This window comes from Podarcis raffonei, chromosome 12 (genome assembly GCF_027172205.1).
Source record: "Podarcis raffonei isolate rPodRaf1 chromosome 12, rPodRaf1.pri, whole genome shotgun sequence".
Classification (NCBI taxonomy): Eukaryota; Metazoa; Chordata; class Lepidosauria; order Squamata; family Lacertidae; genus Podarcis; species Podarcis raffonei.
This window is the reverse complement of record NC_070613.1, coordinates 26,566,110-26,583,231: the sequence shown is the minus strand read 5'-3', so window position 1 is coordinate 26,583,231 and position 17,122 is coordinate 26,566,110. Positions and strand designations below refer to the sequence as shown.

The 17,122-nt window shown below is 44.4% G+C and overlaps 1 protein-coding gene and 1 long non-coding RNA gene across 2 annotated transcripts in view; one reads left to right on the top strand and one right to left on the bottom strand.

Annotated features, from left to right (window-relative positions):
* LOC128424269 (uncharacterized) overlaps positions 1–17,122 on the top strand; it is a 127,964-nt gene that overhangs the window by 72,722 nt on the left and 38,120 nt on the right. The gene's annotated exons all lie outside the window — the stretch shown is intronic.
* FZD1 (frizzled class receptor 1) lies at positions 10,109–13,997 on the bottom strand. Its single transcript, XM_053410261.1, has one exon. It carries the CDS (start codon positions 13,780–13,782, stop codon positions 12,001–12,003), a length of 1,782 nt encoding a protein of 593 aa, XP_053266236.1. The 5' UTR covers positions 13,783–13,997; the 3' UTR covers positions 10,109–12,000.

Below are 17,122 nucleotides of genomic sequence, written 5' to 3'. Positions count from 1 at the left end.
TGTCCCCTTAGGGAGTACATTTTATGAAGCAATCTTTGATTATGCGGGCACAGTAATCATGAGTCTTAATTATTATTACTGCGAGTGAATGGGCTACAAATCTCCAAGGAGCATCTCTGTCACAGATACTTTGCTGGCGTAGGCTGGAGGGAAAAAAATGACTGTTTTCCCAAGGATCATTTTCATTCCAACCTGGTAGTTAGCTGAAGTTTCTCTGACTACCAGTCATGAAACATTAAATATAGATTAGAGGCAGGGAGATGTTGAAAGTTGAAATTCACCGGCGGTGCACACCCCGTGTGCTTGAGAGACAGCCCCAAATGTTGTCCAGATGTTATAGCAACAGGACGGAAGGTTCCCAAGCTGAAAGGCAGCCACAACAGAAGAGAAAGTGAATGCTTGGAATTCCACAAGCCTTCTGTTTAGCTTACTTCCAGTGTATTAATTTAGCAAAAAGTCCTAACAGCTTGTTAGTGGCGGATGTTACGAAGCACACACTACTCTGAAAGGGAAAAGAAACTTGCACTTAAGAAAGGAAAAGGGAGAAAGAAAAGAATAATTCAGACCATATAATTGATTTTCCACATTTTCAGACTGTGATAAGGCTTAAGCTTTAGCTGCAGAAAAATATGCTTGCGGTTTGTCACAATGTTTTGCAATGAACCAGTGTTTGTGAGTGTGGGCTCACATGCATACACGCACAGAAATATGTATATATAGATGCATGCATACCTTTGCACACATGCACAAGCCCATATGAGCAATCAAACTAACAAATTAAAGCATTAAATTTGCTTCGTCTGGGTCAGTAATATGGAGATCGAAGCATCTGCAAGTTATTCATGTGCTATTACATAAATATGGCAGCTGCTCCTTCTTCAGTGGCCACCAGCAGACCTGAGTTGCTACTTACCCAAGAATTAGAAAACGTTTCATGGTGGCCTTGATGCAAAAATCCAAGTGGAACCGTTTAGCCATCCCTACCTCAAATCCTAGATAGGGAGAAGGGAAAAGTACCCATCAAGTTTCAGCTTCAGATAAACATTTGATGCTGAAATTCAGAATTCAGCTTCAGGTAAACGTTTGATGCTGAAATTCTAATATTTCTCCCGCTTTTATGATACTCTACTTTTTGGCCCTTAAAGTGAGTGAGGGACCTCAGGCTCAGAGGCCAAATGTGCTCTGGACAGGCCACACACCCCTCTTCAGCCATACCTTTCACTGGTTGTGCTCTGTGCCCTCCTCTGGTGACTTTACCAGACTGCAGGGGCATAGTGTAAGGGGTGCCAGAGGGTCATGGCCTCAGGCACAGGTTTTTGAGGGGGCACGAAGCAGGCACCCCCAGAATGGCCCAGTCTGTCACTCCTCTCCCACCATCAGAGGAATCAACTCTTGCAGAGAAGAGCACCCGGAGGAAAAGGGTGCCTATTTTTGCTTATATGTTTGCAGACCCTCCAGGGGTCCCTATTTTCCAATGACATCTCTGATTTAGAGAAGCCATCCCAGTCTCTGATTTGACCCCGGAATGTCCCACTTTTCCTTCGGTTGTCCCTATTTTCAGTGGAGAAATGTTGGAGGGTATGGAGTTATCCGACCCCTGAAGGCAATCCTGTATAGGGAAGTTTTTTAAAAAAAATGTTTTATGTTTCCTTTTGTTTTTATATATAGATTGGAAGCTGCTCAGAGTGGCTGGGGAAACACAGTAAGATGTGTGAGGTGTAAATAGTAAAATTATCATTATGGAATAGGATATCTCTATTTTCGTTGGAGAAATGTTGGAGGGTACGTGTTTGGTGCATGTTAGCAGTTCAACCGCTTTGCAGCACCGACAAAGCATGGCTGTTCAATCAACCTCTGATACATTTATTTGAAAAAGATGGCAATGGGTGGTGTCAGCATTTGATGAGATGCGTGGTAAATGGATATTACATTATTTCCTTTTCGGTTAATCTGAAATCTGGGTGTTGCTGTTTTTAAGCACTGAAGAGATTGATTAATCACACTGAGAAACAGTTCTAGTTCTAGAAATCTCTGTGTGATGTGTATGCAGTCATAGCTTAGACGGGAATTACTATAAAAGATTCCTTCTATGTGTTGTTCTGTCCTTATTAATACTTGCCCACCAGTCCAGCACGTCTCTAACTCCAGGGCTCTGGGCAGTTCCAATAAGCAAAACATAACCATAAACTAAAAGTGTGACATATAAACAGGATGATAAATAAACCCAAAATGCTGCAACAAAATTAATATCCCAAGAAGCACCTCCTCTCATCCCCCTTAGCAATACAATCTTGACTTCAATAAAATGCTAACACTTCAGAGAAAGACTATTTACAGAACTGCTGTAGAGGGGCGGGGAAAAACAGCTTTGAAAGAGTATTCTGATGTATTTTAATAACGGCTTTGCAGCATATGATGGAAGGATATTTACACTCACACCAGTCGTTAGGGAATTGTAGAGGCACAAACGTGGCTTCTTTTAAAAATAGATCTGACAGGTTAGCTTCGGAATTCAAGACACAAGCTAAGTATGGGTGGTCACATTCACACAACCTTTTCAAACATGGGGGTGACTATATGGTCACTGTGAAATGAAGGAGATTTGGTGAATTATCTAAGATGGTTTTAAATCTTCACATACACACACCCCTTTCCATTTCATAGGAAGAGTAATGTTTGCTTTGTTCCTCTGGACCCATCTGCTAATCACAAATTCTGGGAAATCAACATGTTAAATATTTGGGGGGATTCTGCCATGATGACAGACTTTTGTAAGTGTATGTGCCAAAGCTATGCTATTATCGCCTGGCTCAACATACATTTTGGAGATTTTCCAGGATCTTGTGAACAGCTTGACAAATAATAGTGTGTTAAGAAGACTAAAACATCATCACAAAAGAACAAGAGGGTGAAAAGCCAAAGTGTGTGTTTTATGCCTTTTTCGACATGGATTCGTTTCCATGTAGAAAAGGATAATTTGCCAAGAACAATTTAGAAAGAGACGCGCCTGATAAGAATTACATTGGACTCCCCCCCTCCCCCTTTTGTGTTTTTTAGTGCAGGAATGGGGAACTACTTGAGCCTCCAGAAATTGCTATACTACAACTCCCATCATTCTCATGGGCTGGGGCTGATGGGAGCTGTGGTCCAATATCTGGAGGGTCACAAGCTTCCTACCCCTGAACTACAGAATGAATGAGTAAATAGGAGTATGACGTATCCTTAAGAGAGTCCTTACCATTCTCTGTACCCAGGCACACTCCCAGGGAAGTCACTAAGATGAACAGCTTACCTAGACACCCAAATGCCCCAGCTTTGATGCTGGTGTTAAACCCAGAACTGAATAGTTCAATGGATAGTTAGCAGCCACCACCTACTCAATACAGAGCAGTAGGAGCCTACAGTAAGGCCCAAGACCCAGCCTTTGTTAGTCTTTGCTTGTGAAATTGACACAGTGGCCTGCACTGCACCCAGATGTTGGCAGGGATGAAACAAGGTTCGCAAAGGTCAACCTTGGTTGCTCATTTAGAAAGGGTGAGGAATGGATACAGGAAAGGCCACTAAGTTATTGAGGTGCAACAGAGGGTCATCTTAAATATTTTATCAATTTTCTACCATTTAACTGTAAGCTTTCCTACTCTCTGTAACAATGAGATTATTTTTTTTGTCCAATGCAAAGAGCAGGTAGAGCACCCCCAATCCAAACCACAGCAGGGAGGTTGAAACCCCCTTATTTCCATTGCAGGATCCTCATCCGTCCCACCCCTGTGATTTACAGCTATCCATGCAATTGCTAATGGCCTGAATAGTACTGCATCTCATTTGTTCCTAAGTTTAGCCTGGCTGTTGTACCAGCTGTGACTAATTGCATGATTGTGGCAGCTTTAAAAGGTGATAAACCATGTGAGTGGCTACAACTACTTCCACATAAGTGGATTGCTTGATGCAAAAATATATCCACATGGTGTTTTCCTTTGGCACCAAGTTTTCTTGGGCTGGTCATGCATGTTTTGCAACAGGAAAGTGTTGCTATCTGCCATGAAGCTTGTAGGTGAATGGGAGCCCGCTGGGATGGTGAGGGAGAAACAGAAGTGCCAGTGAGTATGCTTCCTCCTCCTCCTTCTTGGTGGTGGTTGTAGCTAAGTACTGTGGTTGTAGATGGTGCCTTGTTTGCTCTGCTTTGTGCATCCGGGCTGCGATTCTGGATGACATAGGTGCTCATGAGCATTTGGCTAATGGTGGTTGGAGTGATGTGCCTGGCCTTTGCCCACCAAGACTTTGCCTCTGATGTGGAAATGATGGGTGCCTCCCCTGTGCTCCTTACCGTTGAGAGCAAGAGTGTTAGAGCTTTGGCAAGTATATTGGGAGTGTTTTGCCTGCATATCAATATGATGCATCCCTCCAGCACAGCTAGGCTTTCCCTGAATCTTAAAAGTCCCCAGGCAGCATAATTCTGGGACTGGATCACACCCAAAATAACATATTTAAGGATATTATGTAATGTTTTGTAGGACTTGGAAACTCAGTTCAGTTTCACCTTGAAAAAGAACCTCGTTGTCTGGTTACTATAGTAGCATTTACACGCTGGTTGATTACACTCCAGTTTTCCAGGGAGAAAATTTTATTGATGGTTCTCCCCACCCCATTTCTAATCTAAAATCATTCCATAAAGAGCTGCTTTATCAGCAATACTTAGCACTATTTGACTCTGAGCAACTGGATAATCTCTCTCTTTGCTTACAGTGTACTGATTAGCATTAACTCAAGATCAGCTGTGTATAGGAGGATTGTATGCTGGCAAGTGAATGCAGCACTCCAAGGACTATGTTCCTAGAGGGCAGGTTTGCATGTGTGCTTAATGTAGCATAGCTCCTATTCCTCCCCCCAAAATTGAGATGTTCATGGGCAAAGCATGTTACCATAATAATATGCTTTCAAGAGGATCATAAAATAATCTGTATTGGGACCAGGACTGTTAAATTGGTTCAAAAATTATCCGGTGTCACCAGCAATTAGTGAGGTAGCCAGGCCTGCAGATGACACAGAGCTATTCAAGGCTGCACAGAACTCCAAAGAGGATCTCTTGAAGTTGTTGTTGTTTTAATTAAGGCAAATGAGGTTCTGTGTAAATAAGTGTAAAGCAAAGCACGAAAAAAAGATTTCAAGCTTCATATATAGATAGATGGGATCTGAACTGGCAGCAACTAATCAGGAAAGAGATTTAGGGGTTACAGCAGAGAGCACAGTGAAAATGTCAACTGGTAGCAGTAAATTAATTAATTAATTTTAATGGACAATGGCAATCCTAGAAGCACTGGTATTATTTTGTCTCAAACTGCACCCTATCGGTTTTTAAAATCATGTGCCATAATTAACATTATCACATTTTCTGTACTCTGAACACTGGAATGAAATCTTATTCTCTGTGAGGTGTGAAAGACATTTTGCTTTTTCCTCACACAGATCATTGCATAGTCAGCCAGTACTTCAATCAGGTGAGCTGAATGTACAATAACCTTTTATAAGGGGTAACAAGTCAGATTGATTACCATTTTTTCCTCCAGGGGTGTCAAAGTGGCGTACTTTCTCCCTGCCATATTTTACCTTCACAACAACCCTGTGAGTCAGGTTGGGCTGAGAGTTAGTGGCTGGCACTAAGTCACCCATTCAACTTCATGGCTGAGTGAGCATTTGAACTCGCCAGGTTACATGTTTCTAAGACTGTGAAAGTAAGGCCATCAGGTAGAAGACATTCTGTCCTGAAATGAACTATGAGAATCTTGAAGTCCCACGTACTTCGCACACTGGATGCATTTTATTAAATGTAGCCTTCATTTTAAAAAAACAGTGACACTCTCCTACAGTGCAAGGAAGCTCAGCTAGGCCCTTGTAGATGCTGGAGTTTAAATAAAAACAAAGAGCTACAGGTCACTGTGCATTCCATTGCCTTACCTGCGTGTCACAGTAAACCATGGTTAATACTTTACCATGACCACACCTTCTGATCTGTTCACTCCTCCTCCTAGTACACAGTAGTAGAATCCAGAGGTGGATTTTGGGCTGTCCAAGCAGTGTGCATATATTGGGTGCAGAGCCGAGTGGTCGCCTTCTCAAAGCCCAGTAAGAAAAATAGTGGAAGGAGTCACAAGACTCTGACCTCTGACAAGGTCCTGGAGTCCTCCAGCCTCCTTCCCAAAGCCCAGGCAGCACGTTCCCAGCTTTGGGAAGATGGTGGGATGGCTCTTGGACCCTGCTATGGCAATCCCTGGCTTAATGTTGCATCTGAACCAGGGATTGTGGTTTATTTCATTCCTGACAAACAAGACAATGTTTTTTGGCAGTGAAACAAAGCCAAAATCTTGGTGTTTTATGTAATGCTAAGCCAGGGATTGTGGTTTGATTCCTTTGCATGCTAGCAGGGAGGAGACAATGAAAAATGCACCATTCACGGTAAACTATTTACTATGTTTTATCATGACCATTAACTGTGGTTTGTCGTGACGTGCGAACAAGGCTATCGCCATTCTCTTATAACACAGTAAGGACAACCATGAAGTTGCATACAGAAGCTTTGTGCTTCAGCTTTTGGGATATCCCCCATGCAAATGTACAGATTTGTATATCTGAAGCTTGTACATCTCAGTCTAAATTTCTCTTCCAGCATTACAGGGAAAGTGCAAAAAAGCAGCAATCCAAAGCACTAATGTATCGACTTATCCATGCTTCTTGGAATACTTGATTTAATTTCAACAGCAACCAGGTAGAAGGGATTAGTTACCTATGTATTACTACTGTACAACCTGGCCATAATATTAAAAAGCATTGAGCCTGCATACCTTTGCATGGAGGATTCCACTGTGGCTATGCATAATATAATTACACAGGTTTTGATCAGTACATGGACCAGAACTTTTTAAATATTGCACCTGCAAAGTGGTGTGGCTACATGGATAAGTGTGCCTTCAGCCTCCATGTAGTGACCATCATATTTGAATTGTCCCTTAATTTATAAGGCAAACCAAGCATGCTAAGTTGCTACTTAGCATGTTCAGATACAGTAGCACAGGAGCCAACTCCTAGGAGCTGAGGTCCCTTCAGCTCCCCCCATAAAATATTTGAGGGGGCTGGGGCCTCCCAAAGTTGATGGGCATTGCCATTCAAATGGTGTGCATGTGCCATATCACATGATCAGTTATGTAGGGTGGGGCTTTTATCTGGGCCCTCCCAATATTTTGTTCAAGCGGGCACCCCTGTCAGATAGTGCTCCTTAGTGCAATCAATGGCTGTTTCTCATCAGTTGTGGTGCCTTTAGTGGTCCAGTGGAGAAAGTAGAGTTAGGAATTGTGATGTGGTGCTAGAGTAATTAGCAGCTTAGTCCTGTCATGTCTGCATAGAAGCAAGTCGCGTCGGGGACAATGGAGTTTACTCTCAAGTGGATATAGGATTAAAGCCTGTTATTTCACCATATTTTTTAATGTCACTTGTACTTATGGTAAGAATGCAGGCCTTCTGCTCTATCCTCACATGGCACTTGGGCCAACAGGATCTGATTCTTTCCTGCCCTTAATGTTGCTCCAGTCTCTAGATGTGCATAGGGGCTTAATCTGTCCATATTGCCCTATGAACGGAATTGAGTTCAACAAGACTTCTTTCAGAGTAAGCATGCTTAGGTTTGCATTGAAAATACAGTGGTACCTCAGGTTAAGAACTTAAATCGTTCTGCAGGTCTGTTCTTAACCTGAAACTGTTTTTAACCTGAAGCACCACTTTAGCTAATGGGGCTTCCTGCTGCCGCTGCGCCGCTGCACGATTTCTGTTCTCATCCTGAAGCAAAGTACTTAACCCGAGGTAATATTTCTGGATTAGCGGAGTCTGTAACCTGAAGCGTATGTAACCTGAAGCATATGTAACCCGAGGTACCACTGTAGTGTTGTTTTTTGTGTGAAACTTGGCTTGTGCAGCTTTACTCAGAAGAAACCCCCACTTCAATGCAGGAATGAAAGTCTATAGCATTATTGCCTTGGAATTGGCATGCTTGTTTTGAACATTTCCTTGAAGATAATGAAGTTTTCTGAGAAAATAGAATCATGCCTATCAGATAGCTATGTTCCACCTTCACTGTCAAGAGGCATTATGACTCTGAATACCAGTTACTGGGAATTGCAGGTGGGCAGAGTGCTGTTGCATTCGTGTCCAACTTGCAGGCTTCCCATACGCATTTGGCCAGCCACTGGGAGAACTGGACTAGATGGATCATTGGCCTGATTCAGTAAGCTCATCTCATGTGCTTATGCCACTATTTTATTATTGGCAGCAGCAAGGCACAGGACAGACCCCACCAACCTAGTGCACTTGAGATGTTTTGGACTACAGTTTCCATCAGTGCAAGGGCTGACTAGGGCTGATGTGAGTTGCAGTCCAAAACATCTGGAGAGCATCAGGTTGGTGAAGTGGGTGAATGTTAAGTGAAATAAGTGGATGCTGCACTAGATGGATTGTGGCCTTCCTTTTAATTGAAAATATCAGCTCTTTTTGTAAGCATATTCAAATATCAAAATGCATAACCGTTGGCATGGGAAGGGTCAGGGATAAACTGGTATGGAAATGTTTCAGCGTGTGTTTCACTTGAAAATGAAATGGTAACTGGAAAGTTTGAAACTGTTGGGATAGTGACAAATTCAAATCTGTGTAGCGTAAGACAAAACAGTGAAGTAGCTTATGTACAGTGCTGCAAGCAGGAAGAAGAAATGGAGCAGTTATGTTATGGCTCAGTGGCCAACCCCACCATTCCTGGGCTGCTGTAATGTGGCTGTCAGTAGAGGGGCAACAAAAGCAGAGCCTCAACTGAGCTCTACTTAGTATGAAGTACATTGATTACATAAAAAATCAGGTTATGCTACTGTTGTGTTAAAGGCAGCAGATACGGGTTGTTTTCAGTCCTAGGATTGTTGTAGAAAGACAGCCTTGTGTCTTCGTCTTCAACAAGGCCATGAGAGGGGCATGATGTGCATGAAAAGCATGTACACAAATGTGCAAAAGAAAATAAAAACTGAGCAAATACCATTAACTGGAAAGTCACTCAATGATAATGAAGTTTAAGGTCCAGACACCTCAATAGTCATTCCTTTTAGAGTAAATGGACCCGGCCTTCTCTCATTCCATGCATCATATATGCATTTAGACTCAATATGACTGTTCAATTAAAAATACCTAATGTATTCAGAACTATAAAATTGATCTGATTAGAACAGAACTACATGCCAAATGAAATTAAGTGTGGTTGCTTACATAATTTGAGCTGAAATGTTTAAGGTATTTTTTAACTGTTTTCATTTTTATTCTCTTAAACTACTGCAAAATTATATATATTCTGTTTTTAAAGTTTGTGTGCCATCCTGATCTATATTCTATAAGTTTCTGTACCATTGTGTTATCACATACTTTGCCATTTACTTGGTTTTCTTTTAGTATTATTGGTTATATATAACATTTCCTAAAGTCAGTAAATGCTATTTAAAATGCTATTTCATTAGGAGACTAAAATATTTATTTTGATCAAAATACTGTATTTTGATCACTGATGAACCACTGTGAAAGAGGATATTTTCTCCCCTACAAAGAACAGAAATAGGCACTTCACCCTTAACCATGTTACTGTTGTAGCCAACTTAAGCATTCTAAATGCATTGCCTAAAGTTGATATTCTGTGAACATAAATTCTAAAAGCAATTTGAGCAGTGTGAAATTTTTCATATATTGGTGTTAAAGGAGCAAGCATGCCACAAAAGAGCACCAAATTGGTATTTTAAAGAAATAAACACTTATAAGCTTTTTATCTTCTGTGACAGAAGAAACAAGTTTTACACCATCAGCTCTACTCCTCATTAACTGTACACAGATCACATTATAGAATTATAGAATTTTAGAGTTGGAAAGGTAGTTCTTTCTGCTTTATGTACATTTAAAGACTAGTTTAAATTAAAGGAAACGAGGTATACAATGTAGCCTGTTTTGCTTGATGGGGGGGGAACACGTACAGCTTTAGTTTTAAAACAGTACAGGATGCGCATTTTAAATTTCGATGAAGAATGTTAAAAGGACAAGACAATTTTGTACAAAACCTCAATTTATTTCAAAGAAATTAAAAATATGTATTTTATATATATTTATATATAAACTTCTATTCCTCTATAAATATAGTTGATCTTGCAATAGTGAACAGAAAGAAATGCATACCAAATTCACATAGCTATGCATTTTAGGGTAAGGTTAAGTCATGGATAATATTTATGACAGGTGCTTATATAAAAAGAAGTTTGAAACAGTACAATCGGAAGAGCAGCAAGTCTGCTGCTATACAAAGGATTAAATATTAAAAGGTGTTTGCCAGTTAAAATTGACACATCTTGTATAAGCCTGTTAAGGAAATATGAGCCATAACAGTTCAGAGAGAACACAGACCAATCATACACAGGCTCTTTTAGCTTTACATATAAATTACTATATTGAAACATCAGGCTTGTAGATTCTTTGGGGTCTCACACCCTATCATTCAACTGAAATCTATTTTTCTTGGCGGCATAAATCACCATGCCTTTCATTCACCTACTAACAAGAAGGAATTAAAACCCACCAGTTATGAAGATATGTAGAAATGAAATGTCAGTGTTATAAATGCTGTGAAAATCTGAATAATCCAAGCTGCAGAGATCTTTTACTGGGTTTATGTCCCCCCCCCCTTCTTCTTGGTCATACTGAGTAGGTTTGTAAAAATCAACTCAATAGCGCTTTTCCTGATGGCTCTCTCCCAGCAAACTCATTAAACAGAACAAAAAAAATCTATCAAAAGAGCAGGCTATTAAGAAATGGAGTGTCAAAATCACAATCAAAATGCACCACCTCATCCTCGCTACAGATTAACAATTACAACCAATGGCCGTATTTCCATAGAAAGTAGAAGCTGCCTCTTGCAGGCTTAAAAAGCAGGCTGCCCATTCCATATATTAACAAAGTTAAGAGAAAAGTTAGCAGTTCTTTAAAATGGTCAGATGTGTGTAAAGGAGCAGCTGGTGAGAAAAATATCACTCCCAACCTTTCAATTTCATCCTTCTTAAAAACAGGTCACACCTTTAGGCAGAGCTTAGGAAACTTTCTCACCAAGAGTTTGGTGGTGGAGAGAAAGTTTTCTTAGGCAAGGGCTAGGCAATACAGTTGGGTAATAATAACATGCAGTTCCCTTTCCCATACTCCTCCCCAGGTGGGGTGGAACAGGTAAAACTGCTTGCTCCTTTATTCCTTCAGGTCATGCTGAGCAGAGATGGGAGTTAAGGCTTTTCCACTCCCTGTCTGTATTTGTCTTGCAGCGCAGATCAAGTCAGCCATGCAGCCTACCCAGACAATTTTCCTGAAACCATTAATTCTACTGGTATCAGTGGGGCAATTTATAACATATGTCAAATTATGAGTCAGTTATCCTTAATCCTAGACCTAAGCAGCTTGACACACAACTATTACCATGACGTGTGGGGTGGGAGGTGAGAAAAGGAAAGCTATTGGGCTCATTTTGGTTCCTATGATATCAGCTTTGCAAATAAAATAAAGAAGAACATTGATTTTCTTTCTCCTTCAGAGAGAGAAAGAGAGGGGGGAGAAAGGCTGCAAACTGGTTAAAAAAGTTCTAAATAATTACAAAAGTGAGAACTTTGCAATTTAAATACAAATATACTTACAAAATCTTACAGAGGCTATTTACAACCTCAGATCCACATTCCCAACTTTACAGTAAAATTTAGTCCAGTAGAAGACAAGAGGCAAGGGGAATAAGGTCTGTTTCTCCACCAGCACCAGCCTCTTTACATCCAGTCCCCTGTGGGCTGGAGAGAAAAGTCATGAGACTTTGGACAGCACCTATGTGACCACTTTCTCTCCTTTACTTTCTGGCTCGGACTGTGAGCAGAGAGGAAGTTCCTTTGCCAGGTGTCTCTGGTTGGTGTGGGAGCTTCACACTGTAGTTTCCCCTTGCTTACTGTTGGTGAGTCTGCTATAGAACTTCCTCCAGGAATTGAGTGTTTTCCCAGACCAGATCCAAAAGCCAGAAGTGATGCCTACAATTAAAGTCATGAGATACTTGATCATAAAGACGGTGAAGTCAGGACTCATGGGCGGATGGTGGTGGTTACTGGGGCAAGGGATGGCATAGCTCTTGCAGCTTTGAGCAAACCAACTCCTTTCCCACTGTTCCCTAAATGCTTGCTCGTAAAAATAGCAGGCAATGACTATGGTAGCAGGCACTGTGTACAGGACGCTGAAGATCCCTATCCTAACCATCAGCTTTTCCAGCTTCTCTGTCTTGGTACCGTCGTGTTTCATGATGGTCCGAATTCTGAAAAGGGAGACAAATCCAGCCAGGAGGAAAGAAGTGCCAATGAACAAGTAAACAAACAAAGGAGCCAGCACAAAGCCCCGCAGGGCATCCACATTGTTGATGCCCACAAAGCAGACGCCACTCAGCACATCCCCATCCACCTGCCCCAGAGCCAAGATGGTGATGGTTTTGATAGCGGGCACAGCCCAAGCAGCCAGGTGGAAGTACTGGGAGTTGGCCTCGATGGCTTCATGGCCCCACTTCATGCCAGCCGCCAGGAACCAGGTGAGGGAGAGGATCACCCACCAGATGGAGCTGGCCATGCCAAAGAAGTAGAGCATCATGAAGAGGATGGTGCACCCTTCGCGCTTCGTGCCCTGTGCCACCGTCCGCGAGCCATCGTCGGAGAAGCGCTCGTTGCACACCACCTTCTCCTCCAGCAGGAACCCTGCAATGTAGGCCACCGCCACCGCCGTGTAGCAGCCCGAGAGGAAGATGATGGGTCTCTCCGGGTAGCTGAAGCGCTTCATGTCCACCAGGTAGGTCAGCACGGTGAAGAGGGTGGAGGCGCAGCACAGCACCGACCAGATGCCAATCCAGGTGCGGGAGAAGCGCAGCTCCTCCTGCCCGAAGTACATGAGCCCGTAGGGGCGCCCAGACTCGCAGGGCGCCCCGCAATCCTTCTCGCCCAGGAAGCGGTAGTTGAGGTAGGAGGGCACCTTGAGCACCCGGGGGCAGGTGAACCTGCCCGCCCGCTCCGCCAGGTGGCTCCCTCCGCCCCCACCTCCTGCCACGCCGCCGCCGCCGGGCCGCAGCTGCGGGTTGCTGGTCCAGAACTCGGGTCCCAGCGAGGGCGTGGGCGTGCCGCGCTCGGAGGTGTTTTGGCCCACGCAGAGCTCTTCGGCGCCGTGCACGGGGAACTTCTCGCAGCGCAGCGTGTCGGGCCACTGGAAGCCGAACTTGTTCATGAGCGCCTCGCAGCCCTGGCGCGCCCGCTCGCACAGGGAGCGGCAGGGCGGCAGCGCCTGCTCCAGCACGGTGCACACGGGCGCGTACATGGAGCACAGGAAGAACTTGAGCTCGGCCGAGCACTGCACCTTGACGAGCGGGTAGAACTGGTGCACCTCCAGGCCCGCGTCCTCCTGGTTAGTGTGGCCCAGCAAGTTGGGCATGATGGTCTGGTTGTACGCGATGTCCGTGCACAGGGGGATGGTGATGGGCTGGCAGTAGCCGTGGTCCGGTACCGAGATGCCCCGCTCGCCGTTGTACTGCTGCTGCTGCCCCAGAGCGGGAAGCATCGGCGCCTCCGTGCACAGCAGCAGTAGCAGCAGCAGCGGCGGCGGGGAGAGAGCGCCGGCCCGGCTGCCCCTCTCCGCCTCGGCCCCGCTGCAAACTTGCCGAGTCCACTTCTCTGCCATACTTCGCCGGGTCCTCTGGCTGCTGCTCCTGCCGCCGCCGCCTCCCTGTCCAGGTCCCTCCTGCTGCTGCTTCTGCCGCCGCCTTTCACCTCCTCTCCTGCCAGGTCAAACTTGAGCCTCCTGCAGGGGAGGCTGCAAGGAAGAGGAGGACGGCGAGGGCCACCCCGCGAGCACGTCCCTCCGCCGCGCCGCCAGCGCGCTCTGCTCTCTCTCTCTCTCTCTCTCTCTCTCGCCTGCCAGGCAGAGCGCGCCAGCTCCAGCTCTTGCTGCTGCTGCTGCTACCGCCGCCTTTTCTTCTTCTTTCTCCGCCACCGCTGCCGCCTGACCATTTGTGGCAATCCCTCAAGCCCTCTCTCCCTCGAACCGGTTTCCAGGCGCCCCGCAGTCTGCCTTTCACCAGAAGGGAGGAGCCTTGAAACCGACGCCTAAGTTTTCCCTGCGTCAGGGACCGTCGCCCAACATCACTCCCCGCTTCCAAGCGCAGGAGGAGGCGGAGGTCGTCCGATACGGTTTCTCTCTCTCCGCCCTCCCTCCCGCCTCGCTCCTCCTCCAACTTCTCCAGGACACGAGGGGGAGGGGGAGGAGGCCAGGCTTGGTGGGTTTTGCCTTAAAAAGAAGAATAGACCCATATGCTGTGTGAGCAGCTAATGAATAGGAGGGAGCAGACAATTGCTTTCTTCCCCTTTCTACGCCTAAAAATTCGGTGGTTCGCATTTTAATAAAATGCAAAAAGGGGGCAGGAGAAGACGTAAGGCAAGGACGTATGTTTGTGAATTAGAGCAAAGTTTTAGAGCATCGCAACTTGGAGGTAGACGTTCGTTTGCTGAGCAGCTTTCAATAAAACAAAAACGGCAAAACCCTCAACCACCAAAAACTCTTCACTTGAAATGATTGTAACCTGACGCAGGGAAGTCTATAGAGGCGGCCTCTTGGCGCGCCTTACTCAGCGCTCGCTTCCCAGCCTCCCGCCCTTAAATACACTTGTAAAGTCGACATGAAACGATTATGTATTTTTTTAAAAAAATGAAGCAAACATTAAGTCAGTTTCTTCCCAGAAATTAACATTTAAAATGACAGCTGTTCCCTCCCTCCCTCCCTCCACCCATCCATCCAAGAACTTACAAAACACATCATTGCTGGAGGGACTGATGTCAGGCTGGGAGGTAAAATTGGGCAAATATCTCAAAGGATTTGAAGACCAAACCAAAATAAAACAAAAATAAAAAACCAGGACCAACTTTTGTGGCCCATTACCTGGGTGGAATTGAGTGTGGCTGGCTTTCAAATAAACATGTGAACATGAGAAGAACCTTTATTCCAGTGGCCCATTTATTCCAGCCAGCAGTGAATCTACATTTTGGGGGCCTTGAAGCTTGAACTGTAACCGGGCCACTTCTCAACCAGCAACAAGGTCTGGGTAACCACTGTTATCTTCTTCAGTAGGGTTGTTCCATGACAGATCACCACTACTGACTCTCTAACTTTGGGATTGTTGAAATACAGTAAACAAACAAACAAAAAACGCCCCAGTTTGAATTGTTTGACACAAATTGTGGGTGTATTAATGTTGTATTAATGGGTGTATTAATGTTAAGCAATGAGGACTAAACGTTGAGCAATGAGGACTAAAATCACTTCTGGGGCCCCTCTGGGATTAAGGGTCCTGAACCTTAAGCTCATTAGTTTCATAGTAGATCTGCCCGAGTCTTGTTCTCCCAGTGACCATACATACCTCTGGGATATCGGCAGCAAAACCTGAGCACAAGAGCGTTCTCCCCTCCTATGGTTCCTAGAAGCTGATATTCCGAAGCATTAGTAACTGGTCATTGGTAATGCTGCATTACCACCTCTAACTGTGGATGCAGAGCATAGCTACCATGCCTCCTAGCCAGTGAAAGCCTTATCCTCCATGAATTTGTCCAATAGAGTAGTACTCTTTTAAAGCCAGGCAAGGTGGTGGCCATCACTGCCTCGACTAGGAATGAGTCTCATAGTTTAACTCTGTGCTGCATCAATGCATAACTTCCCAAGCTACTCAAGGTACTCGGATTCCTTTTACTAGAGTTAGGTGGTGCTGTGCCCACTGAATAGTATCTTGCTCATGTTTGATCACTTCCAAGTGTGAGGTTAGGCAGAAACAGCAAAAGAAATGAATGCATAGCTGAAAGAGAGACAGAGATCTCACTGTGTTTGATCTGTCATCCAGAAATTAGAGGTAGTTTTAGCTTTAGTTTCAAAAATGCATCCCTCACCCACAAATAAGTGCAAGAATTGGGACCGGGCTAATGCAGCAGGTCTCTGATAGCTGTAATGCTACAAGGAGGATAAATTGTCATTATGTTTAGTCACTAGGTGGCACTGGACTTAGTTGTGTTTAGCTGGAATCAGGAGTTTCCTGTTGTTGTTCTTGTTAGAGACGATAGATTCAGGCAATTCATGCCACCATTGCCCATGTGTACAGCAGCCATTCCCCTTTGTTGCCCTTGTGCTTAGCCAGCCTGTGAAGGGGCTTTGTAGCCAATGAGCTCTTCGACATAAGGAGGAATCCTGGGCCAATCAGGTGGCACCTTGGCAGTGGGGGAGGGGTACACATGTAGAGCCCCTTCACATTCTGACTGAACGTATAAACAAGTTGAATGAAGCCATGGCTTTTGCACATGGGGCGGGGCAAGCTAGCTTCAGCACATGTGTGGGGATCATCTGATGATTTCACTGGGTAAATGTGGCTGTAAGCCTGTTTACACACTCCCATTTGCGTTTCCACTGCTGTTGTGGGAAGCGGTATACACATAGCATTAGCTAGCTTCCTGACTGCTGGGTCCTCTGAGGTTTCCATGACAAGTTCAAACTTTTGGGATGGGAGGGAGGATGTGCCAAGGACAAAAGATGAACTCAGAATAACTGGTAGCAAAGAAGCTGGGCTGGGAACAAGTGTTTACACAATCAAGGTTGTTTCCATACTAATGCTGATTCCTATGGAAGCAAGTAGTAAGAATCTCTGTCACTTTCCCACCTTCCACCTCTCAGTACATAGATGTGTAATATCACTTTGTAAGCTTAGTCTTTCACACACATAATCTAAACAATATTTACAATGGTCATACTTGGTGGTCACTCTTATTGTTGCCTAGGACTTTCTAACCTCCCACTTCCCACTTTTGACAACTTCACTGCTCCACCCAAATGTATTGCCTCATAAACCAAAACACACCTGCTGATCTAGCCTTCCCTTCTGGAATATGGTAGTGAATTGTATGAATCAAGGTGTAGAGAGAAACAGTTGAACCATCTTCCTCCCTAAAAAAGTTATCGAATTGTAGCAAAACTCCACCCAGTTGGC